The following is a 24496-nucleotide window of genomic DNA, read 5'->3' as shown; positions in this document are numbered from 1 at the left end:
TCATGTAAACCATCACTAACTCTTTAAGAGAAGAAAACAATTTGGGACTGTGGATGATCGATTGAAAGTGATATTCAGGGATGAATCACCAATCTGCACTGGACAAGGATGCTTGAACTTTTTCCAAAGAAGCATTTAAAGATGACAGCCTAAGGAAAATGAGCATATTTCCTCAATCACTGATTGATGATGAGGTCAGCGTCAGGTAAAGGACCAGCGGAGGTGGCAGTCATTACCTTCACATTAAATGTACAGGCGGGCAATGAAATTTTGGACACAATTTGAGTCCATCCATCAGTAAATGGTTCGGTGATGCTGAGGTCAAGAATATTGTTTTTTTGGGGGTTTTTTTTTCCATCGGTGAAGTCCTCAAAGAATTCAATCTGTCATAAATCCAAGAACGTATACAAGCATTCAGTAACTATAGAAGAAGTTTTCAGACATCATTTTAAATCCCCCTTTCCTTTTGATTAGAGTGTTTATAATCCTGAACAGTGTTGTTTTGGGCAATCTAATGTAGTTGCTTGTGTTAACTAGGGGATTTGAAATGCGACAATGGTAAAAAGAAAAGAAAAAAATATGTATGTATGTAAAAATGTAATATACACTGTAGTTTTTCATTAAGTGTTATATGAAAATTTTGTAGATGAAATTCATTGCTTCCTTTACTTAAAAGGGTTTTTGAAATTTCAAAGTCTTTCGTGAAAAGTAAAGTCAGGGTTCTTTTAAAATGAATGGACTATTGAAATGTTTGTAACTCACACGTTTTTACATATTAATTAAGTAATGTTTGTTCTAGCAAAATAGTGTCACTTTTATCTTAAAGGTTTGACTCTGGATAAAACTTTATAAATGTGTACATGCACTTTATGAGTAAATAAAAAAATGTGTATCATGTTTTAATTGACTGTGCAGCAAGTGAAGCAAATTCTTGCAAACTAGCATCGTGACTGAACAACCTACCTTGCTGCCAAGGGAGGAGAACTGGTTGGAGCGAGAGCTCCATCAGCCAATCAGAATTTGCGTGGCCGAGGCTCTTTAAAGCGTCTGCTAATGGTCTTTGTATGAAGGCGGGCAGCAGTTGGCTCGGTTAGTCTGCTGATTAGCAACAAACAGAAGGTTACGAGTTAGAAAAATTGGATTATTTGACCACCAGACTGGCTTTGCGGAAACGAGAGCGGAGCGAAGTATGATGGGTGCCTAACCGGAGCACGTTGGCTCGCTTTTGAGGGGGAAACGGCGATTATTTTGGATATTTCGAGCCGTTCGGGGAGACAACCTCGCTTTTAGATCGTTCAAGTGGCGATGCTTAGCTGATAGCTGCGTCATCATGTTGCTTCCGACTCGAGTTGACGAAAAGAAACCACAAGTTAACGCCAGAGGTGAGGCTGCCTGCCGTCATCCAGCACCGGAGGCCACTCCCGACCCTTGAAATACATGGAAGACGGGCTGTCGGTGAGAGGTTCGCGGTGAAGCCTGTTTACGTGGTCGTTGTGGAGACTTTACATCACTTGGCTTGGCAGTTGGCGCGATACTCTGCTGGCTGCTTTTATTATCTACACTTGGATGAACGGTCACATATTTCTATTGATGTTGCTTAACGCTACAGGACGGAAAATTGCTCAGAAAAAAAAAAATCCATGAAAGATGTATTTTTGAACGAGACTTGTGACTGCTAATGCGTTGGGATGTTGGCCACAGTTGTTTGGGTAGTGATGAGTGATGCTCTCGTTGACAGCTCGTACACAAAGCAGGACCATCCTGTGAAAGGCTGCTGATCGTTCATTTGCTGAGGTAAAACATGGTTTTGTGAGCCATGATGAGATATATATTACGGTTAACTTTGATTTACTGACTGTAGTTTGTTTTTTGTTTGTTTTTTTCTACCAGATTTAGACTAGTTGTTTTCAGGGTCTCAGAGAGTGTTTGTTGGGTTGGTGGTCTGTGACCTGCTGTCACTACGTCCACGTGGACTTTGTTTCGGGTCGGTGGGGAAAGTTTGATTCACCCCTGGGGATTTACTTTACAACGGAATATAAAAGTGATTAAAATGGCCGGCGACTGCACCCACATTAGCGCTCATTATGCGAACGCAGGGACGTTTTGTCCGTCCAAACCCTGGTCGGATGGAGACCGGGAGGGATTCGGTGAGACGGAGTCTGTCGGGAAGTCGACGGGGCGTGGATCCCCGGCTGGGTGGTCGCCCAACTTCGAGATGATAGACGGACTACTGTACCGTAAGAAGCTGGAGAGGGGCTACATCAACTACAGGGAGGTCTTGAGTGATGACCGAAGAGTTGAAGCCATCTCCACCTTCCACCGGCGGCGACCTGGCCAGCGCCACCTCTCCCTGGAAGAGACGTATAAATGCGTGGCTGAAAACTACTGGTGGGAGGGTATGTACATCTGACCTAACGGGACAGCATCTCGTGCATGTTCAAGTTAGTCTGAGATCATCTTCTCAGCTTAGCTTCTCACAGAGCCCGTTGTTGATATCAAACTACACAGGTTTATCAGGAAGGCACCCCCCCACCCCTCCTCTTATCCCAGAAATATAACACTCCACATATCCCAGAGACACATAAAACTACCAAAATATCATGCAGAAGAAAAGGAATGAATGGAGGTAGAATGACATATCAACATGAGACAGAAAACAGCTTAAATTGAAACATAATTGCAGATCGGAGGCAGGACGGCCACAAAGGCATCTGTGTCTGCGACCTGGTTGTTTCGGAATCTGTCGACGTCTTCAACTCTTCTGATTTGAAAGACAATGCGTTTTTATCTGCTCTATCTGTTTCAACCGGGGTGAAAAGCCAATGCCGTGTTTGCTTCCGGAGTGTCGAGTGTTTGAAAGTAGCAGCTTGAAGTCGTCCCAAATATCTCTGATGTTTGCGCAACTGTTTCCTCGACAGGAATGTACTTCCATATCAGAGACTTTGTCCTCGGGTGTCCGGAGTGTCAGAGTCAGCGGAGTAAGAAACTGCAGGTAAGAAAGCTCACTGTGGAGTCGGAGGCCATTCTGACAACTGCTGCCGTCCTGAGGCCTTTTCCCTCCCGTCAAACTTTGAGCTCCTCCGTGTTTTTGGCTGCGCCTCGTTTTTCCTGCATCTTGCACATTTTAATTCACACACACTCTCTCTCTCTCTCTCTCTCTCTCTCTTGTTCTCACTTATTCTTTCTGTATCACTTCTCTTCGACAAGTGCTTTCTAGCGAGTCACTTTTTTTTTTTTTTTTTTTTTTTCTAATGATGTCTGTCTGTTTCTACCTATGGCCGTCTTTGTCTCCTAGAAGCTGGGTGGCAGAAGATGTGTCACAAAGACGATGGCGTCGCACAGCGCTGAGGTGCTGAGCAAGCTGAGGAGTCAGCGGGAGGCGGGGCTTTTCTGCGACATCACCCTGCGGACGAACGGCCGATCTTTCTCGGCCCACAGAGCCGTCCTGGCAGCCGTCAGCGATCACTTTCAGGAAATCTTCATGGAAATGGACTCCAGCAAGAAAGCAGACATAGATCTCACAGGTAAGATCAGACACCTGAAGGGAAAGCTTACTTAGGAACCTATCTGCCTGAGTTGAGGATGCTGAATTTTTAGACCTCATCTCCTCACGAGTTATTCATGTATTAAAACAATGTTATACCTCCCAGATTTTCACCCCGTGTTCAGGTGGATCAATTCAGAGCTGCTTTAGAGTTCTGACTTTGTTGGACATATTAGTTCTTCTCTAGCATAACTCAACCCTTACTTTAGATTGGCTTAAAGAGAATTTCACAGTTCTAATATTTAAATATCATCCAGCCTCCTGTCTAAAGTGCAATGATACAGTGAACTATTAACTTTTGTATACGACTATAAGTGGGAAATCAGAGCAAACTGCTCCATCATCAGTGGAGCTCCGAAAACATGATTCACCTTGACAACAAGTAAATAAGGAGCCACCATTCTAACCCTGCTAAGGTATAGGACAGGGATGTCCAAAGTCGGTCCTCGAGGGCTGCTGTCCTGCAGGTTTTAGATGTTGCCCTGCTTCAACACACCTGATTCAGATCAAGACAACATTAACAGGCTTGTGCAGAACTTAACAATCTGTTGAAGAGATCCATTAATCTGAATCAGGGGTGTTGAAGCAGGGCAACATCTAAAACCTGCAGGACAGCGGCCCTCGAGGACCGACTTTGGACATCCCCGGTATAGGAGTATGAATATACGCCAGTACTGATCGTAATGTTTATGCAGAAGAGGAATTTGGACATATTTGAATCAATTGAATCATTTAAAGCTGCCGTCGGCAGGTTTTCAAAATCCTGAGTCTAAAGTCGGAAAATTCGTACTGATACAACTTTCAGGTCCCTCCCCCTCTGTGGACGAGGTTGTGAACTGTAAAGTCAAAGATATTGGACCAACGATTAGCTTAACGATTTGTTGAATGGTACAGGAATTGTTTCCCGGTGTTGGGTTTGTGTGGGTAACTATTTCAACGTGAATTTGTGAGTCACATCAGTATCCGCAGCCTGTATACAAATATGAACTATGAGCTACATTTAACCCAGTTTTAGAGTGTTAACGTCATCCTCACAAGGAACGTGTCATCGATGAGGCTGATCACAACATGACAAACGAATGGTCATTGTGTCCAAAGCCGTAATGTATAGAAGATCCGAAACTAAGGGTCATCCACTGATTCATCCACTCCGCTGATGACAGATTAATCATGAAGGTGGTCGCGTTAACTTTCATGCGGTGCCATCTGATATCATCGTATCAACTGTGTCGCTGATATCTGATATCAGTGTCACCAAAGACGTACACTTTTCTCAGGGAACGCGTTCCGATATGATTCGTGGGACGCCTGCCCGTAAACGGGTTCAGAATATGTTACCATGGTAACTAGAGCTGTATAACGCTGGAAACATTTGCCGTATTTTTATTTTTGCTGTAACATCCCGTATATATTTCAACAGGAATCCTCATGAGATGATTTGACGATTTTGTAAAGAATCCTTCTAGAACAACTGAGGGGAACAATAACAATAAAAATGAAAGTAGTATTTGAGGGGAAAAAAACACTGTGGACCCTCCACTGTGTCGCTGACGTTATCGACTCCCTTCTCTGTTGTGAGTTTATTTCCTCTTTCAGATTATCCTCAGGGAGACCTCTCTTGTAGATGGTCCATTGGAAAAGAGAAGCGTGCGAGTTCTCCTGCTGCTATCAAGCAGTGAAAAAGTTCCATTGCGGTGTTTGTGGGTAGATGCGACTTACTTTGCGTTGCTACATCGCAGGAATTTTGATGTGACTATTGTGCTCATGTCAAGGTGGAAACGACACGTCGTACAGCCACGACATTAACAGATCGGCGTGTAAACGACCTCTTTCTCTGGAATGAAAACAGTTTGCCTCGAAACTTGGCCGTTACTGTAGAACTGCTTTCCGCATCGAAGAGTCTTCGGGATGCGCCCGACCTGTCAGTTTATGATCCAGTCGACAAATCCGGACTTGGAGAATCCAGACTCTGGAACTGAGCTGTAGTTTCATTCATTTGAAGTGTCCACGATCAGTGAACAAGGAGTATTGTCTTCTAATGTCCACTTTTACATTTACCCTCGCATTCAACCCACCGTCTCTCGGATCATCTGCTAACACCAAGTCTTCTGTTTCCAACCAGGTTTCAGTGAGGACAGTCTTCTGTCTCTGCTGGACTTCTCCTACTCCTCCACCCTGTGTGTTCGTCAGGAGGACCTATCTGAGGTCTGTGCCATGGCTCGCCACCTGGGCATGTGGCCTGCTGTGGAAGCCTGCTCTGCCCTCATTAAAGAGCAGGAACAACAACTTCATCCTGCCAAGAACCTTACCTCAGCTCGTGCTGGTGCATGTCATGAAAGCCATCGCCAGCAAAAAGCAGGGCTTTCAAGATCCGAGAACATGAACAACAGCTTTAGTCTAACGCTGGATTCATCAGATGAGTCGTTACAAGGAAGTCCCAGGCACAATTTGCGCAGAATGCCAAAATCCCAAGGCTATAACGGCCTCCCCCTGAGTCCCTCACACAGGATGAAGCTCATGGACTTCAAATCTCCCTCTTCCAAAAAAACCACTACCCCCCGCCACGCCATCGCCACTTCACAGGCAAAGAATTACTCACCTTTATCACCACCCAACACCCGTCTTCTCCGCTCCTCTCCTGGAGCTGCCAAGGAGGTTCAGAGACTGCTGCCCATGTCAGAGACGCCTCGAAGAAACAGAAAATCTCATTCCATCGCCCAGCTCTCATGCACATCGAGATCGAGGCCCGTCACCGCGTGCAGCCCTGTCAGAGTTAAACAGGAAGTGGAGGATGTCGGAGAGGATGAAGAGGATTTTGCAAGAGCACAGGAGAAGTACAAACTTATGAATGTCCTGGGGCTACAGAGGACTGCTCTCCTCCCCAGACCAGAAGATCTGATTGGCTGGAGACAGAAGAAACGTCTTAGGAAGTTGAAGGCCAACAACTATTCACTGACCAAACGGCGGAAACCCCGCTCAACATCCCCAGTCCTGTCATACGGGGCTATGGCTCTGTCACTTCCTCTCTGTAGCCCTGTTAGCACTCGACTCCTCAACAAGTCCGTCAAGACCAAGCCTGCGGTCTCAGCCAACACACAGCAGATCACTGCCAAGAGGAGGAAAAATGTCAAGCGGCATGTTCCTCCCACTGACAGGAGCATGCGAAGTAAAGGGGTGTTACCAGACCTGTTCCAGCAAACATCCAGGCCTGCCTTCGGGGGGAGGGAACTCAGGCGGTCGGTGAGGATGACCGACGGTGCCCACCTTCATGTCCAGCAACCTCGGCGACGCTGTGTCAACAAGAGCCTCGCGAGAAACAAAGTCAGCATCAAAGCAGAACCAGCTGAATACGATATCTCAGGTCTCACGCTTTCATCAAACAATCATCATGTCCACACGCCTCTCAAATCTCCGCCTTTACAGAGGACACAGGCCAGAAAAACGGTCTCTGTAGAGACTGTGAAAACGCTGCGTTACAACAGCAGCCGAACGACCACGAAGGCTAGACTCAGGCGGGGCTCCACAAAGGAAGTGGACAAAACTAAATGTAAGCCGAGAGAGGAAGGACGAAAGGTGGGAAGCCAGGGTTTGAAAGGGGTAATGGTCCCTGGACCAAAGCTCAAGGATACTGAACCTAATGGGCATCAGTGTTCAGAACATGCGCCTCCACCGTCCATTTACAACCATCCTCTGTACAAAGCCATTAAAGAAGAACCAGCAGATCCCGTGCCGGTTGGACCTTTCCCCGATCCTCCCTCACCAGACCTGGGCAAACGCCAGAGCAAGCCCCCCATCAAACTACTGGACTCAGGATTTCTATTTAGCTTCTGTCGGCCAGCAGGTGGGCCCCTAGCAGTACTGAAGAAAGAGGAGGAGAGCGTGGACATCTGCTTAACACGCTCTGTGTCGCGGGTCGGGGAGAAATTTGAGGCGGAGGAGTCTCCCCACAGGATCCTGAGAGCAAGAGGGCCGACCGTCGTGCCTGTGGTGAAGAGGGAGCGGGAGGAGAGGAGAGTGACCCAAGGCCAGGCTCCGAGACTCAGGAAAAACTCTCGAAACGCCACTTCGGACCTGGCCAGATGTGCCGGGGCAAAAACTACAGGAACCATGCCAAAGGTAGATGTTGGGGCGTTCAGTGATTTATATGATGCTCGGTGTGTGGGGGGGAAATGGCCCACAATGATTTTAAAGCTACAAAATGTGTGTAAACTCATCCTGAATTTTCCTCCTTTTCATCATATCTCCAGCACCAAGGTAAAGTCAATGCTCCGAGCGGCCGGAGTTGCGCCATGCCGGACGCCGTACGGCGAGCACGCCTAAAGCAGCTTCGAGGACCTCGTAGTCAGGCACCCAAAGTTCCAAAGGCCGCCCATGCTTGTGTTCAGTGCCCGGCTGCCTACAAGGATTGTGATTCTCTCATAATGCATCGGCTCAGGCACATTGAGGGAAAACACTGGCCCTGTCCGGTAAGCACCGACTTCCTAGCCTTTTATTTATTTATTTTTTTTAAACTAAAGTCACATGACGATGATGACTGTTACCCCTTTTTCAGCTGAGGGAGTTCCAGCGCAGGGACGAAGCTGGTAACTAATTGCAGACCAGTTCCCTGTGTTTTCTCAGCCAAAGAATTGATTATTTGCTACGAAGACTGGTCCAAGTGCTGCAAATTTAATCCTAAACGAAACAGAAACAGCAGCGGAAAGCCATGGAGGAATTTATTTGGTTGTTTTTTGTTTTTTTTTTCCAGTCGGCGCTGAGTGGAAATATCCCCCAAAAAATGTCATGCGGACATCCCGCAGGACGGGGTTTCTTTTCACTTCACACTTAGGGTGGCTAAAAGAAATGACAACGTAGCTGAGACAAATTCACCTGTGCAGACCAAAGCCGCCGTCTTCTTCTCTTGTTTCTGTGCCACTGACTCAAAGTCTCGTCTCCGTTGCTCCTCCGCAGCTCTGCAGCAAGACGTTCTTTCGACTGAGGAATGTACGGAATCACATCCGCACCCACGACCCCAAGTTGTACAAGTGCCGGAGCTGCATTGCCGCTGGTTCTTGAGGCGCCCGCTCAAGTACCGCGACTGAGGTGGGTGAAAGTAGCACTTCAGTCAGTCACTTGTGCATCACCTGGCTAATGTGAAGCTGCCTCCTGGGTTTAATTGTTTGGAGGAGATGGCTTTGTGTGTTACCTTCACTTTGTATAAACGCACCGTAGTGCGTTGTGATCTCGTTTGCTCGTTAATTTCTTTTGAAATTCCTTTTGAAGCACCTATTCACAGCTGTTTTTTCTTTGTTTGTTTATTTGTTTTTGTTTTTCCAGGACGAAGGCTGACGGCGTCACACCACCAGCGAGGCACATGATTGATCAGCTGCTTGTACATAACGCATCCTTCACACTCAAGCACAACGGTCTGTGGAAAGGCAAAACTCCTCTAGATCCTAATCTTTGCCGATGTCAGTGATCTCTAATATTATTTAAATAACCAAACCAAGGTTGCCGTTCCCGTTTGCTTTTCGGTAGCTACTTGAACATTACGCTCAGGGGTCGGGGAATGCGATGCCACGGTATATAAAGTGATTCAGCATCACGGTTGTGTACAAAAATGAAATGTAAAGTGATTGTTATAACTATTACTGCTACTTATTGTTACCTTTATTTTTCTATGTATAGATGAATGTCGAGTGCACTTATATCATAGCTTATGTTTTAAACCTAAGAAACGGTAATGAAATTGAAGGTTTGGAGTCTGAGGCGGGAATACTTGAAGCGATGCAAGTGCTGGAGGGAATACTTGAAGTTGGAAGCAGCTGGGGGTCCTAAGAGTGAGCCTTGTCCTTTGAGTATCTCAGTGGGTCTTTGTCCTTCGGTGTGCTAACTTTTAAATGGCTTGACTAGTCGTTTTGCTGTCGATCTGCTGGTGACACCACTGCATGTGTATTTGCAGGCCATTTGTAGTCCACTGTCTTTTCTAAGGCTTCCGGTTTTAAAAAGGGAAACGTGTCTCGTTTTTAAATGTGAATTTCTTAATAGTAATCAAGACAACCGCGTCACGACAGATGTTTTATTAATCTCTTCCTCCTCTCTCATGCAAGACACGAAAAACTTGCTTAAAAGTTCTCCTACTGAGTAAATGCAACGTGCACATACAGAGATGTTTATGTTCCACAAATTAATTTGAGAAGTAAATGAGCTGTCTCTCGCCATCTGTTAAAAGATTGAATAAATTTTTGCCTTTTCTATCCTCGTTGGGTTTTTTTTTTCTTCAATCTTTTGAAACGTACTGTTAAACTGAAAGGAAGAGGGGAAGTGTAGCCAAGTGAAGAGGCATTGTTCAGTCAGTAGTCACATTGAGTGCAGCAGTCTGCAACGGATTGATACAAAGAGAAGACGATTGTGTGCCGAACGTTAGATTTGCGAGCGGAGAGTCCGGACTGTTTGCTGCAAACTGCAGGTGTTACTTGAAGTCATAGTCCAGGAGGGAGAGTTTCAGACACGATTCATCTCTTTGCACCGTCACCGACTGACTTCATCTGCCGTAAGAGCCAAGATCCGTGGACTTCTACATGTGTGGCGAAAAACAAAGTGCGACCACATGAAGAAGAAGAGCTGATGTTTGTGGACCAACACAATCCAAAGCGATGATAGGTGGCATTTTGGCGAGAGCAAAAACAAAACTTGTCATTCTAATGCTGCTCACAAAAGCCCATATTTCCTGCCGTACAGTATTTTCCTAAAAGTGCATCATGAGGTGCAGCAACACAATTGGAGTCAACAATACTTGGCGTGAATAGTTTTGTTTTGGGGAGGAACTGTTGAAAGTATTTGCATTAATTTTCGAGGCTTCGTTTGCTTCCGTTTCTGCACGAAGGCTGTTATGTTCACCAGTTCCTTGATGCACGGAAACTGTCTTTTCTATCAAATTAGCATGATTTATTCTGCTTTTGATGACTTCACCGCTTCCAGTGGAATCATTTCCCTCATTTGCTGGAGCTGAACTGCTTTGATTGAATAAAACAAATAAAAAAACTGTGATCCTCTAAAACTTGCTATATGAACAGGTAGGAGCTACTGATATGGAAAAGTTTTTTTTAAGTTGATTTGTATTTTGGAAGATTTATTTCTGATGAACATTTTGAAATATTCTCCAAGTCTTTCCGAGTCATGAAACTCAAATTTTCTCACCATCACTGAGGCTGTTTTTCATACACATTTCCCACACTTAGAACAAAAACACACTGGGATGCGTGTTGAAAATGTCCCAGAGCAAATCGCAGAGACTCAAACTGCTCGGTTAAATGTAGCTCTCACTACAGCACACCAGGAAAAAAAGAAAGAGAAATCTCACTGTAATGAGTACTCTCACTAAACCAGACAAACGGGAAGCGAGGGCGGCTTTAATCATTCTGCGATACAACCGGCAACCCGGAAAAAATAGATGTATATGAATCAGTCTGCATGGATCCATAATCAGTGGAAGTGATTACTGGATATGAATCTTAAGTGAAGCTGATGACCCGCCCAAGAAAGCGCTGTTCAACTCTCTCAGGAGCTTAAAGATAATTTTTTTCGGCTCAGCAGACAAGTGAGAGACTTCTACAAAAACAAGCCTTCTCTCTGAAGGGGAGGCTCCTACTTGTTACAGTATTTGTCTTTCAGAAAATGAAGGCAAACACTGCAATAAAGGAAACTGAGGGAAAATACGCCTATGAAAAAAAAAGAGACCAAAGTCAAACATAGAAGTAGATGAACAGAGAAACATGGCGTCACAAACACACACACACGCGCGTCCATGACAGTTACTTGGAAAATACACTAAATAAAACACACTTTTCTTTATTTAACAAAAAAATAAAAAGTATTGGAGATTGACTGTGTGGGCTGTTGTCAGAATCTCCCTCGCTGTACTTTTAGTCTGTCCTGCGACATCCAAACGAGACTGTGGACCTGCAGGGAGCCAGACCAGCATGTCAGTCTCCTGACATTTTGGATTTCCATTCTCTGAAATAACCTAAATGTGCTGATTACACATGTGCAAGTGCTTGGTTGTTATCCTTAACTTTAACTTGCTGCACTTGTAGCCGGCAAAATTCTGATGTCTCATTGATTTTGTGGATTCGCATTTCATTATTTTTGTGTTGTCGTCACAAAATGAATGTAACTACAAAAAAAAGTCTCACAATCAGCTCTGACTTCAAATGGATTTAAAAAAAAACAAGTGATGATTCAGCAACTGAATAATTGCTCTGAATAATAATAAAAAAAATGAATAGAACCTTTCTGCCCCATTCAACCAACAGTACCCCCGCTGGACACTAGATGGCAGCCTGCACTTGTGCATAAGGATGGCTGCTTGATAACAATACGACTTCATTGCAAAATGGTTCCACTGTTACCACCTCTGGGAACCTCAAGACACCCCAAGTGTAGAGCATCTGGGAAAACTCCTTAGGCTTCTTGGTTGGGATGAAAAAAATCAATCAGCTCTGTGTTCTTACATTTAGCTATGAACACAAAGTGAGTGGTTTACTGATTGCAATGTTCAAACAGTGATATTACATGTGGAAAATTGTGTAATAAAGGTAGAATGTTGGGGCTTCCAATAATTAACCAAACTGAGGGGTGGGGGGGTACTGTTGCTCTGCAATTCCCTCAGAGTATCAGAGTATGTTTGCAGCTTATTATAGAGGAAAAACTCTCGGTGCCCTCACGCTGCAGCATTATTCGGGGGCCTGGGTGTACTTTTTCAGACTCATAGCCAGCGGGGCTTACTTGGGTTACCCTTGCCCCACCAGCGACTGCATATACAGGCTTATGTGAGTTTTGGGAGCCATGGAGAGTACGCCCAGGAACAGCTGACAATTTATGCAAGTGGGGCCCCCACATTCTCAGAGAGAGGAGAGCTAGGGGGGGGGGGGGTAAGGGGGCCGAAGACAGGAGACTGGGGGGGGGGGGGGGCTGGGAGAGTGAGGATGGGTGGGAGCAAAGCAGCGCTGGCGTTTCGGGGTGAGAGGGAGAGTGAAAAAAGAAGGGGGGGAGAAAGGGAAAAGGAGGCAGTCTTGTTTGTAGCTTGTCAGCAATTGCTTGAGACAAGCTTCCCCTCCATGTGTGAAAGCTACTTGGCAGGAATGCTTGGGCCGTACCAAGTGGAGCCAGGCGAGAGGGGGGATCCACAAGAGGAACAGACCCGGATTGAGGAGCCAGTGTGTGGCTGAAGTAATCCTTCGGCAGTGTCGGCTCTTTGATGTTGTATCTTTGTGTGTGTGTGTGTGTGTGTGTGTGGAGGGAGGGGGGGGGGGGCACGGTGTGTGGGTGTGAATGGGGCTGCAGAGAGGGTTCTGTATGAATATGTGCTCTCACTCCCCAGCAGCAACAAAAGAGAGGGAATGAGACACCCCCCCCCCTCCTGCCCGCCTCCCCCTCTCGACAGCTCTCAAGAGAAAGAAAGCAAAAAAAAAAAAAAAAATGGGGGGAAAGAAGATGATGAAACCTGAAGTGGTCCTGCAGTGTGAATGGTGGCTGTGCGCGTGCAACTACACGCAGATGTTCGTATGCATCTGCACATGTGTGTGTGTATATATGCGTGTCAGTGTGAATAGCTCCTTCAGTTTAATCTGTTTACCAACAATCTGTGAGAATCCCGTTTGTGCTATTTCTGTGCGTTCCTGCGCGCAATCATCCCAGCGTGTCTGTGTAATTTCTCCCCGACGGAGGGGAGGCTGTTATTGTCTTAAGATGTGTGCGCGCGCGCGAGTGCGTCCACGGGGTCATTTTCTCCAGTAGCCTGTTGCTTTTTAGCTTCTGACTTGCTCTCTCGGCTCAACATCATGAGGAATGCAGACTGAGATGGATTCCTCTTCTCCGGCTTGATTATCCCCACTTCTGCCGCCGCTGCTGAGCAAACACACGCAAAAAAAAAAAAAAAAAAAAGACACACGCTGCTGCTATGCTTGCTGGCACAAACAGGCAAATGCTAAAAACCCAAATCCACTCCCATCCTAATGATGAACAAGAATTTAAGAATTCACCCCCCCCCCCCCCCAGAAGAAGAAAAAAAGTCAAGCAACTATGTTCCATACTTCCCTCCTTATCTTTTTTTTTTTTTTTTTCCATTTTCTCTCCCTCTTTGCCCCTATCTGTCTCGGGCTCTACCTTCTAATAAATGCTCACTCTGCTGTTGGCTGTCGGAGGGTTTTGTTTCCACACTCATTCTTTGTGCGTGCGAGTGGAAAAGCTGTGAAGTTTGAGATCGTCCAGTCAGCAGCAGCAGCAGCAGTGGTCTACCGTAAAAAGCAGCGTCCTCTGTGTAACAAAGGAACCAAAAGCTCCTCTCATCCCTTCACCCCCCCCCCCCCCCCCCCCCCCCCCCCCCCTCATCATGTTTCCAGGGCCCGTGGTTAAGGAAAAAAAAAATAGAAGAGGCAGAAGAAACGAGATGCAATTTTAAACGAATTAGGCCGTGAATAATTTTCAGGATGTCAAAATGTATTGGGGTGAAGGCGTTTATGTAATTGGAGCACTTGGTTCACTGGCGCACAAGCTTAAGAGGGAATTCTTTATTAGGACTGGAACGCAGCGCACACAAGCAACCTGTAATGAATACACACAATTTTCTGCGCGCGCCCGCGCGTTTAATGTGTGCACGCCCACGCCAACACCTGAGCGGTTGTGGTTGATGCACTCGGCTGTGCTGACCTCATTTACATGTCCGCCTGAGGTGGTAAGGAACGGTGGGGACACGGCGAGGAAAGAAGGGAGGGGGAAGACAGAACCTGAGACAAAATGATTGAGGAAAGGCTGAGGGGATGATGAGAGGAGTGGGAGGTACATGAAAAACGAAGGGGGACGTAAGGATGAGGAAATAACGAGGGGGAAGAGGAAGCAAACGGGAGGGCATTTGGGGAGGAGAAAAAGATGGGGTGTAAAAGGGGAAATGTGAGAGAGGGAAAGTTGAAAGGTAAAAGGGGGTGGAGAAATGAATGAAGACTGAGGAAGGCAGGGATGGAGAGAGGGAGGGAGGGAGGCTGGCAGAGGAGGGAGGGAGTGAAGGGAGGAGGAGGGTTGATCTCTGGGGTTTGAAGCACATTAGTATTCATGGGGAAGAGGAGGCCACAGACAGCAGAGAAACAGAGAGGGACCAGACTGAGAGCGGCATACCACACACACACACACACACACATACAAACATAAATACACTCAAGCGAGCACTCACACATCCTTCTGTATACGTGCCCACACGCACAACATCCCTCATGTTGTGGTCTCAGAAGCTACAGGGGGCCTAACCACTCCTCGTTCTGATACCCACACAAACAGTCTGTGTATGCTAAGAGGCAGCGGAGACAACTGCGCTCCATCTTGTTTAATATGTCCAGGTTGCACACATTAATGTGGACACAGGCCCCCTCAAAACCCTCCCAGGAGACGGTTTAGTGGTTGAGGCCTCCAAAATCACCCCTGCTGGCCTCGGATCGAATCCCGCCTCAGAAGCGTCTCTCCTGTGTTTTCACCGCCTCGCTTCCCTTTTCCTCCCTCCTCCTCTGTCAATAAAAGCAGAAGGTACCGGAGGGCTGCAGAGGACGTCTGCCAGCGTTGCTTTTCCTTTTTAGAAAAAAACAAGAGACATTAACAACTCTCTATGCATACAGGAGCACAGGGGTGCAGGTGATTCATTTCACCATGGGAGAGAAGGGCAGGGCTGAGCTCTGGGGAGAGGGTGGAAGACGGAAAAGATTCCTATATCGTGTTGGAGGCCACTTGCAAAACACCTCTGATGGTGGCAGGAGGAGAGCAGAGAGAAAAGGGGAGGAAGAAGAAGTGGCAACACTCTCCGGGTGTTCTATTCTTAGTCTCTTCTCTCCTCAGACTTCGGATATGTGTGTGTGTGTGTGTGTGCACAAGCATGTGTGGGCGGGCAGGTGGTGTACAGCTGACAGTTGATTTGCTGTGACACCAGACACACTGGCTGCTTTGGACTCCCATGGCCTAGATATCACAGTCTCCTGCAAGACTCTTACACGCTCTCTCATACTTAATCACATGCACACACTCTCCGTGTCATCTCCTCTCTTTTTTTCTTTCTTTCTTTCTTCTGCTGCCCCCTTCTCTCTGTCTTAGACCTACATATCATGTTCTGATTGGCAAGCAGGTGGTCTCTGCTGAATGTCCTCAAGGGTTCCGGGGGGGAAAATTGGTGAAGATAACACCCAACAGTAAAGCCGCAGACAAGAGGAGCCAGAGGAAGAAAAGTGAGCTGCAGAGGGAAAGAGAGCTTGGGAAGAGTGAAAGGGGAGAAAAAAAATATGAGAGGAGTGATTAAGTGCAAGAAGCTGATCGAAAGAAAGATGGAGTGTGAGGAAAGAAGAGAGCAGATATCATGTAAACAGACTGAAGCACTGCATAGAGATGGAGGAGGCTGTTGCCATGGCGGCAGAGGCTGCATCCTTTTGTTAAAGATGTCACTCAGGGGGAATCAGGGCTAATGAGGAAGGACTTCGCGCCTGCGTGTGAGGGTGTGCGCAAGTCAATGTCTATCTGAGCAACACGGTCTGCTGGTATTCTCGAGCACTGGTTGTGTGGTGGTTTCACTTTCTACTTTCTTCAAAAAGTAGAGAGGAGGTTACACAGTCCATGTGGAGAAATGTCAATGTCATCCGTGAGCAGGGCGCGAGGCAGTGAACCTGTGATAAATGTGACTGTGTGTGTTTGTTTGACCAAACTCCATTGAGACTTAGGAGAGGGATGTGTGTGCGGTTTGGTGTGGTCCTGTGCTGCGTAGGTGGTTTGGTTTGTTCTCTGTGCTCTTCATCTTGCTTCAAATTAGCAAAGAATCAAAGGGAAACAGGTTTCATTTAATCCCACCCTCTCTGTCTCCCTCCGTCTTCCTTTCTTTTTCTCTCTTTCGCTCTCTCATCTCTCTGTCCTCTGCAAACAGCCTTGAGCCTCCCACGGAGTGTATGCAGACATCTGCCTGCACTTTTCCTCTCCCCGGCTCCCTCTTTTCTGTATAAGAACCGACAGACAAACACACACACACACACACACACACACACACACACACACACACACACACACACACACACACACACAAAAACACACACATTTGTTTCCCTGTCAGCATGATCATCAAAGAGAGTGAGGTCTTGCATTCTATTCTACTTGCATTTCACTCTCCCCACTCCTTCTTTTCCCTCTCTTTCCCTCCAGATTTTCCTCTCTTTTCCCCCTGCCTTTATAGACAGGGATAAATAATTTGATCTGGAGGGTTTTGAAATTCCACCACTCTGAGAGGCGTGACGTTAATCTTTTATTATCTGCTCTCTCATTCTTCCCTTCCCTTTCTTTCCCATTCCTTTTCCTCCTTATCTCCTCACCAGACCCCCCACCCCCGACCAAAGCCTGTCCTTGCAGTATTCTAATGATTCATATTTCACATCCACTGCCTTTTCATTTAGCCTGTCTACACCGCTTCAGGGACAGCTACTCACGATCTTAATTGACTGAGGAGATAGAGGTGGCGGAGGTAGAGCCACCATCCAACCCCCCACTGTATATGCAAACAAATAACTGAGAAAGATACACACACTCTCCAGCATCCACACATCTGAGCTAAAAAAAAAGAAGAAAAGCCCACATCAATGCACCGGCAGGCGTGCAGGTTTGCACACTGTGGTAATTAAGCTGTCGATTTTTCGTAGGGTCAAGGGAGTGACGCAGGAGAGCACAGCAGAAATGATGATGTGAGAGAAAGGATGCAAAGATGAGGAGAAATGAGAGGACCTGATCCCTTCCTTTCTCACCTCACCCTCCATCTCTGCCTCCCCCCTCAGCAACCCATCTCTCTGTCTGTCTGTGCCTCTCTTTGATCTCAGCCTCTGTCCCACACTGCATATTAAGATGCCCGGGCCCCTGTTTGGTATTCTGTGGCGGGCACAGAGATGCCAGTCTCCATATCCTCTCCTCGCTTCTCTGTGAAAGAGAGCAAAAACCCCTCTGTCTGTCTCAAGATGCTTATCCCGCTAAATGGGTCTGAAATAGCTGGAGAACGGGGTGGGGGGGGAGGCAGCGGCGGCGGTAGGGTGGAGAGGGATGCACGAAGGGGGAGAAGGCGGCAGGGGGAAGTATTAGACACACTACAGACGGGTGGTGGAAGGGGGCAGGGAAGAGAAGCAGAGTGATGGGGCTGATTTTAGCTGAGAGGATAATTAAACGCTATTATCACAATGGGCCAGTAATACAGTCAGCCTGTACATAGAGAAGCCAGCCCTCCCATGTTTGCCTCACTAAAAGGAGGGAGGAAGGACTGAAGGAGGAGAGGAGGAGGAGGGGGCTGAGAGGAGCACAGATTAATAGGTGGAGGAAGAGCAAGAGAAACAGAGGGAGGAAGACAGGAAGGCAGGGAAGGGGTGAGCAAGAGACAGACGGCAAAATAAGCAAACAGAATTCAAAGGAGAGAATGAGTGGGAGAGTCCGTATATATATACACATACACATATATGTTTATATATATATATATATATATATATATATGTATATGTATATGTATGTATTCGTGTTTCTTCTTCTCACTTTGCTTCTATAAGCCCTGGGGATGGCACACAGCTTTAGTTAAACTGTTCTATTAAACGGCGCCTGCTGAGAAAATCAAATTATAACTTCCTTTAATCAGCGAGTATCAGTGGCCCACACAGGAGCAGTCGGCTCTGACAGCACACACAAGGAGGCTGTGACTGGAGACCTGAGGGAGGCCGATATGAACCTGTCTCCCGTCTGCTTTGGTTCCCATGGCAACAAGATAGAGTGAGGGGGAATATGGGTTGTGGAATGTCTGCATGTATCGTTTCCTCTCGGTAAGTATTCATACACAAAGATAGCAGAGAAAGAGAGAAAACCCACTCGGTGGCGTTCTTCCTGTTTGGGTGGCGTTTTTCAAAGTGGGCGCACACACTCCCAACTCTTGCCATCTATGTCTGCCATACCTCGTGTGACCTGAGTGATGATGAACGGTGATTTACTTAAGCACTTAAGTATTTTTACGTTACCGAGTAGCTCTAGCCAGGAAAACATCCCGCTTTTTTAACTCCACTACATTTATCAAACAGCTTTAAGATTAATAATTTACATAAAGAGAATGAGGTTTCCAACCTCTTACAAAAAAAAAAAAAAAACTACGCTGTTCCTTGTCACAATTCCAAACCATCAGGTTTTATATTGCTAAATTGTTTCTCTAATTACATAATCACGTTTGTGCTGACAAACCTAATTGCTGCCCGGATTATAGTCACAGGCAACATTCTTTGAGTGAATGAAGCACTCCATTTGTTTTCTACCGTTACATATTAGGTCAGGTTCATGCAACAAAGATTGGAGAATTCAGTTTCTTTTAACAGCCCCGCTGAGCCTCAAGATTCTAATCTCTGTGGACTTGTGTATTAAACCAACAGACCAGCACTTTTTCCTAACCGTAACAAAAATCTCAGAGCGCATATACATAGCCAATGCGTTCTAACCATAAGATATGTCCAAATTGAATCGGGATACAGCTCAAACATGTTTGTTAGACAAAAAAGCGAAACTTTTGTTTTAAGTGTATCTATAATCACACGATTATCAAGTTTCTAAAAATCCATAAACTCACCCTTGGTAGGCATGAGGTGATGCTTCACTCATTAGCGCAGGAATGTACGTGTGTTGCTCATAGAATGAGCTTCATACTTGGTGAGCGTAGCAACGGCGACCTTACAGAAGTTCAAGACCAGTAAGTCTTGAATAAGCCTTGAATGTTTGTCAATTTCCTTTATTCTCAATTTTTCTTCCTGTTTCTTTTTTGGACAGATTATTCGCACGTGAGCTGTTCAGGGAACGTCAGTAGAATTCTGCATTCCTAAAGACAGAAAAATGCGGTGGTTAAATGAAGGCACAGTTATAAAAAGGCCGGCCCTCACTACATGCCGCTCGGCTCCCAGTGGTTATGTCAAAACAAGTGACTAATACAAGGCAAGTTTATGTTTAATTATTCAGCAACTGCTTCATTTAGTATGAGCTCCGCTGCTCAGGCTCACGTCAGGCCTTTTCTGTTTATTAGCAGCGACATACACGTGAACGTGTGTGCTTTTAAGTGAGTGTTTGCTCGTAGATTTCCCCCGTTTCATAACAGTAGAGTTGTGTCTGTATTGTGGTTTCATAACAACTAATTGCCTGCATGTGAGGGGCTAAGGGAATTTCTGTATTGTTGCGTCCGTTTACAGTCTACATGTGAGGCTACGAGGGGACATCTGTAAATTGTAGCTGCACAACATAACCTTTGCCACATTTTCCCCAAAATAGCGCTGAACTTGTCCAACACTGTACTTTCACCCAGGGGACTGGGGTTCGTGTCCTGTTTGGTGTCAGTATTTTGTTTGAGTTTCAGGCTTGGTATTGTTTGTCGTTGATATTTCTTGAGGCTTTTTTACGTTTACTGTGATTTTTACTTGTTTACTTTGAATTTCGGCACCAAAACCACTTGGTTAGCTTCAGTTAAAAGGACATAGTTCAAATTTTAAAAGGGACCCTTTGTTAAAGGAAGCAAATGTTAGAAAGTTGCACTCGTTGTTTTTGATGTTGCCTTGACGATGAGTCCCACCTCTGACGTCTGACATCTCACAATTTACAGCCTTTACCGTAAAATTGGCACACTGTTAAAGAAAGTAGCTATTTTCATGTCAAACTGAGATGATATGAAGAAGTGGGCAGAAGTATAGTAGTACAAGTTGTGGTAGAAGCAGATATACTCCTAATTTCTGCTCCAATTTTCAAAGAATGTCATTTAATAGCACTTAACCATTTCTGGTCATTGAAAAACGGGAAAAGCATGAATTACACACGGCCAGCCTCCTTTTGCCGAGGGACATCAGCATAAGTAGCATTGTTAAATCAAAGGCCTGACCCTCATGCCCAAACTTGAACAACCAATCCAATGACAATGAGTTAACTTGGACCACAGTGAATTTTAGAAGTGAGAATACCCTATGATGAGAAGAGATTGGGTGGGTACTTCACCACTGTCCATAAAGCAGTTAAACTGTGTTCTCGATGCTCCAAACCCATTCATATTGAATAAACAGGTTTATCCAAACGGCTGACTGGTTGGTAGATAAGCCTTGATTAAAGCAGAAATGAACAACAAAAAGAAAAAGATACAAATGTATGTGTTAGGATTAAGCTTTTTCCTTTTTTGCTATTGTATTACTAACCTCTTCAACTCCTTATTTTCATCTTTTCACAATCTCTGGGTTGTAAACCCATTTAAATACCACACGGCTTCCAAGGGCAGGACCTGTACCCATTACCCAGTATTTTTACTCTGTTGCAGTGGTGTTTTTTCTGCCACCAGTGGATGTAAGCTCAGTTCTTGTTGTCACTGTAAACTCTAAAGGCCTCAGCCGTATAACCATAATAGCGTGCAATCATAAATCCTTCTCGTTAGGAGGCGATATAATCGCTCTTGCCTCTGATTAGTCATTAACAGTCCAGTTAGTGAAACGGTGAGAGGCAGGTGGGTGGGCAACTGCTCACATCTCCAGGGTCTGCCTCCACTCGTTAATGATCAGTTAATTAACATTGTTTCAGTCCTCCAGCTTGTTTACACTCACCTGCCGTGGTGAAGACTCAGAAAACACTGCTGCAGGGGACAGTAAACACAGCCAGAAGGGAACGCGAAAGCCAGGCAGGAGGGGGTGGGATGAGCGGATGCTGAATCTTATGATTGAACACTTTATAATGATACCATAAAAGTTCAACTCCGACAAGGAAAACAAAGAGAAAAGCCAAATTTTATGAAAAAGGAATGGAGAGAACAGACTGAGTAGAAGCATCTCAGTCGTCATTAGGGGTCTGTGTGGCAGTGCTCGTCTCTGTTACTCATAGCAACACTGCATACCATGATAATAGGCTGACTGATGATTGGTCAGGCTACCACGCTCCGGTAAGTGACCTCACTGCTGTGTGAGTGAGCTCACTGTGTCAGTATTTTGATAACCCCGCCAGTCCTTCCTTCTTCTCAGCATCGCTACCAAACCTGTTGATGAATGGACCCGAGCACCACTCGCTTCAACACAAGATACACAAAACTAGTTCCCCATCCACAAAGTCCTCCCACTGCAGCTCATCTTCGTCTACCTGTGTGTCTGATCTATCAGTTTTCTGCATTTGATTTCATTAAAAAAAAACTGTTTTTACCCATAAAATGTGATCAGCCTCCCACTTAATCCTACCTCTCCGCGTCTCCAGTGTTTACCCCCAAGATGAGATTGTTTATCAAAGCTTTAAATAATGCAGATGGTAATATGATAGGTGAACAGTCAGGCTGTTGACCTGCTTAAACACACACAGTTCTGTTTTTCTCCCGCTGTTTAATAAAAACACAGGACAGAATCTGGATTTTGTTCTCCTGCTTCCAAAGTATTCTCAGTCACGCCAGAGAGTTGCAGCACTGGAGAGCCATAACATCGACCTGAAGAGCTTTGCTAGTGTGCATGTCTAATGCAACCCAGTCTGGGAATACTGCCAGTCTACTGTTACTCCACCAGTGGGGTTTATCATCCACACATGCACACACCCACATGCCTGTACGCACACACAGAAACACACACAGAGAAACAGGGTGTGTTGGTGTGAGCATTGTAGTGTGCGCGATAGAAGCAGAGAGGCAGAGGTTTATGGCGTGTCACTGATCTCCGCAAACATGCACAAACATGTCCGACGTAGCCATGGACTGCTTGTCAAAAGTCACAAAAATGCACCTCTCTTCCCAAGATTCTTGTGTCCTACACACACAGCACGTCACTGCACAGTGCTTATAGACGTAAAAGGCTTCAATCTAGCTGATCCCGACAGCCTTCTATGCAAAGAAGGAGTGAAAGACAGCGTGCTGGAGAAGGTGCAAAACAAATAACTGGTTCACATACACATAGAGAGTTACATTAAGCAGAGAAAGTCGGGAAAACGTAAAAGATCTATAGGCCTTAAATGTTAAAATGTGAGTATTAATTAGGCGGTGGGAATTCTGATGGAATTACTGACATTTATACAGTAATAAAGTTGGCCACGCTCCCAATATTGTTCCTATATTTACACAGTATGTTCAAACTGTCATCCACAGAAAACTGAGCCCTGACCCTGAAACTGCCTGTTGAAGAAGAAAGGTCTCACTTTGCAAAAACATCTTCACTTTGAAACTCTAAATCAGTTCTCATAAGACGAAAACCAGGACATGCACACTCACACACACACACACACACACACACACACACACACACACACACACACACACACACGCACACACACACACACACACACACACACACACACACACACACACACACACACACACGCACACACACACACAATCAGGGCAGCTAATAGTGTGTGCACTTAAACGCCAATTCATTCAATCCCCTGTTGTCTTGATTATACATTTGGGTTAGATTTGAAATGTATCTTGATTAAATATTGAGAAGGACCACTCTCACATCGCATGTCCTTAATGTTTCACTCTTCCTCTGAGGCTTCTGATAGTCACTCTGAAGAGTGTGTGCGTGTGTGTGTGTACGTGCGTGTTTGTGTGAGTCTGCCCTGTAGCTGAACATGGTTTTATTTATCAAGTGTCGTGTCATTAGCAACTTGGCTCATCATGAACACTATTTAATCTGCACTGAATAACCCCAGGTTATGACAACGGATTAAGAAAAAAAAAAAAAAGAGGCTAATTTTAGTCTTTCTTCTTGGTAATTTTTAACTGGTTAAACGTGCATCATCGATGGCAATGACCTGACATGTGAATTTGGGGGACAAAATACAAGAAACACGTCTCGGGGGTAGCAAAACACCATTTAGGAGTACCACATGAAGCTTTTTTCATTTGAATTTTGCAACAAATATGTTTGGTTCTCTTTGAAGTAAAGACATTTTCTCCTCCTTTTAAACACTTATTTGTTTCATTCACGCTTTTACTGCTCTAGTTAGGCTTTGTACCTTTGGCCCAAGTAGACTTCAAAACTCGTGAACGTGCCCCACTTTCAAAATGTTGATGTCGGAGAGACAAAAGCCACCTGACAAACACCATACTCCTGACAAAGTATACCGTGTTTACTTTCAGTGAAACGCAACATACAGTGTTTCAGACACTTGATGTAAAGTCCTAATCTTTTTATTTGAAAGCTGTAGGAAACGGGTGGCTCGCCTCCTCCAGTTTAAACGCTATGTGCCCTCTGTCATGTACGACCCCTTGCTTTCACAAAACTCCGCCACAGAGGCGGCAAACTTAGCGTGACACTCTCAGTCACATTAGCCACATACATGGGAACAAGGCTTAGATTAATCATATCTTCTGAATTCTCCCTCTGTTTCCTGGAACCTTCATTTAAGCGCAACACCATGATATTTCAAGATTTCACCTCACCTCCTCTGTGATGACACGAGCCACTACTCCTCAGAAGCTCTGAGGAGCCTCTGCGACTTTAAAGCCGCTTGTTATCTTGGGTTGCAGCTGATGAATATAAAGTTTCAAAACAAAGCTGCAAACTGGAAGTGTGGAGTTTGATAGATAGGGACATCTGCCAGGCAAGGCGGATCTAATGACTAGATGGCTGCACAATAGGAAATGTACGACCCATTCATCTGCGCTAATACATCGGGCCATAAAAATCTGGATGTTCTTTCTATTTGAATTGTATTCGTTTATTTATTACCCAAGCAGAGTTCCATAACTTTGCATTCCTTAAACATAAAGGCAACTTTTTTGTGTCTGGAAGATCGAGACACTTTCGCACAGTTGCTGCCAAATTGACGGCTTCATTAAGGGACAAAACATCTGGATGAAAAGCAGGGAAAGAAAGTCCAGCACGGCTAAGCAATGACAGAAACACCAGGCTGCAACTAAAAAATACTTTCATGACATTCTACTAATAATTTCCTTGA

General features: G+C 45.4%; 1 protein-coding gene across 2 annotated transcripts; it reads left to right on the top strand.

Moving 5' to 3' along the window:
* Positions 1-1068: 1068 nt before the first annotated feature.
* Positions 1069-9778, top strand: LOC142396595 (uncharacterized). Of its 2 annotated transcripts, XM_075479499.1 has the most exons (8): positions 1069-1794; positions 1891-2396; positions 2919-2992; positions 3296-3524; positions 5667-7660; positions 7792-8010; positions 8495-8626; positions 8861-9778. In XM_075479499.1, exons 2-7 carry the CDS (start codon positions 2051-2053, stop codon positions 8597-8599), a joined length of 2967 nt encoding a protein of 988 aa, XP_075335614.1. In that variant the 5' UTR covers positions 1069-1794; positions 1891-2050; the 3' UTR covers positions 8600-8626; positions 8861-9778. The 2 variants fall into 2 exon arrangements, with proteins under 2 accessions (XP_075335614.1, XP_075335615.1); XM_075479500.1 differs by having other exon boundaries at positions 1069-2396; positions 3299-3524.
* The last annotated feature ends 14718 nt before the right edge of the window (positions 9779-24496 follow it).

The sequence above is a fragment of the Odontesthes bonariensis genome, chromosome 12 (genome assembly GCF_027942865.1).
Source record: "Odontesthes bonariensis isolate fOdoBon6 chromosome 12, fOdoBon6.hap1, whole genome shotgun sequence".
In the NCBI taxonomy this organism is placed as follows: domain Eukaryota; kingdom Metazoa; phylum Chordata; class Actinopteri; order Atheriniformes; family Atherinopsidae; genus Odontesthes; species Odontesthes bonariensis.
This window is presented reverse-complemented; position numbering and strand designations above follow the sequence as displayed.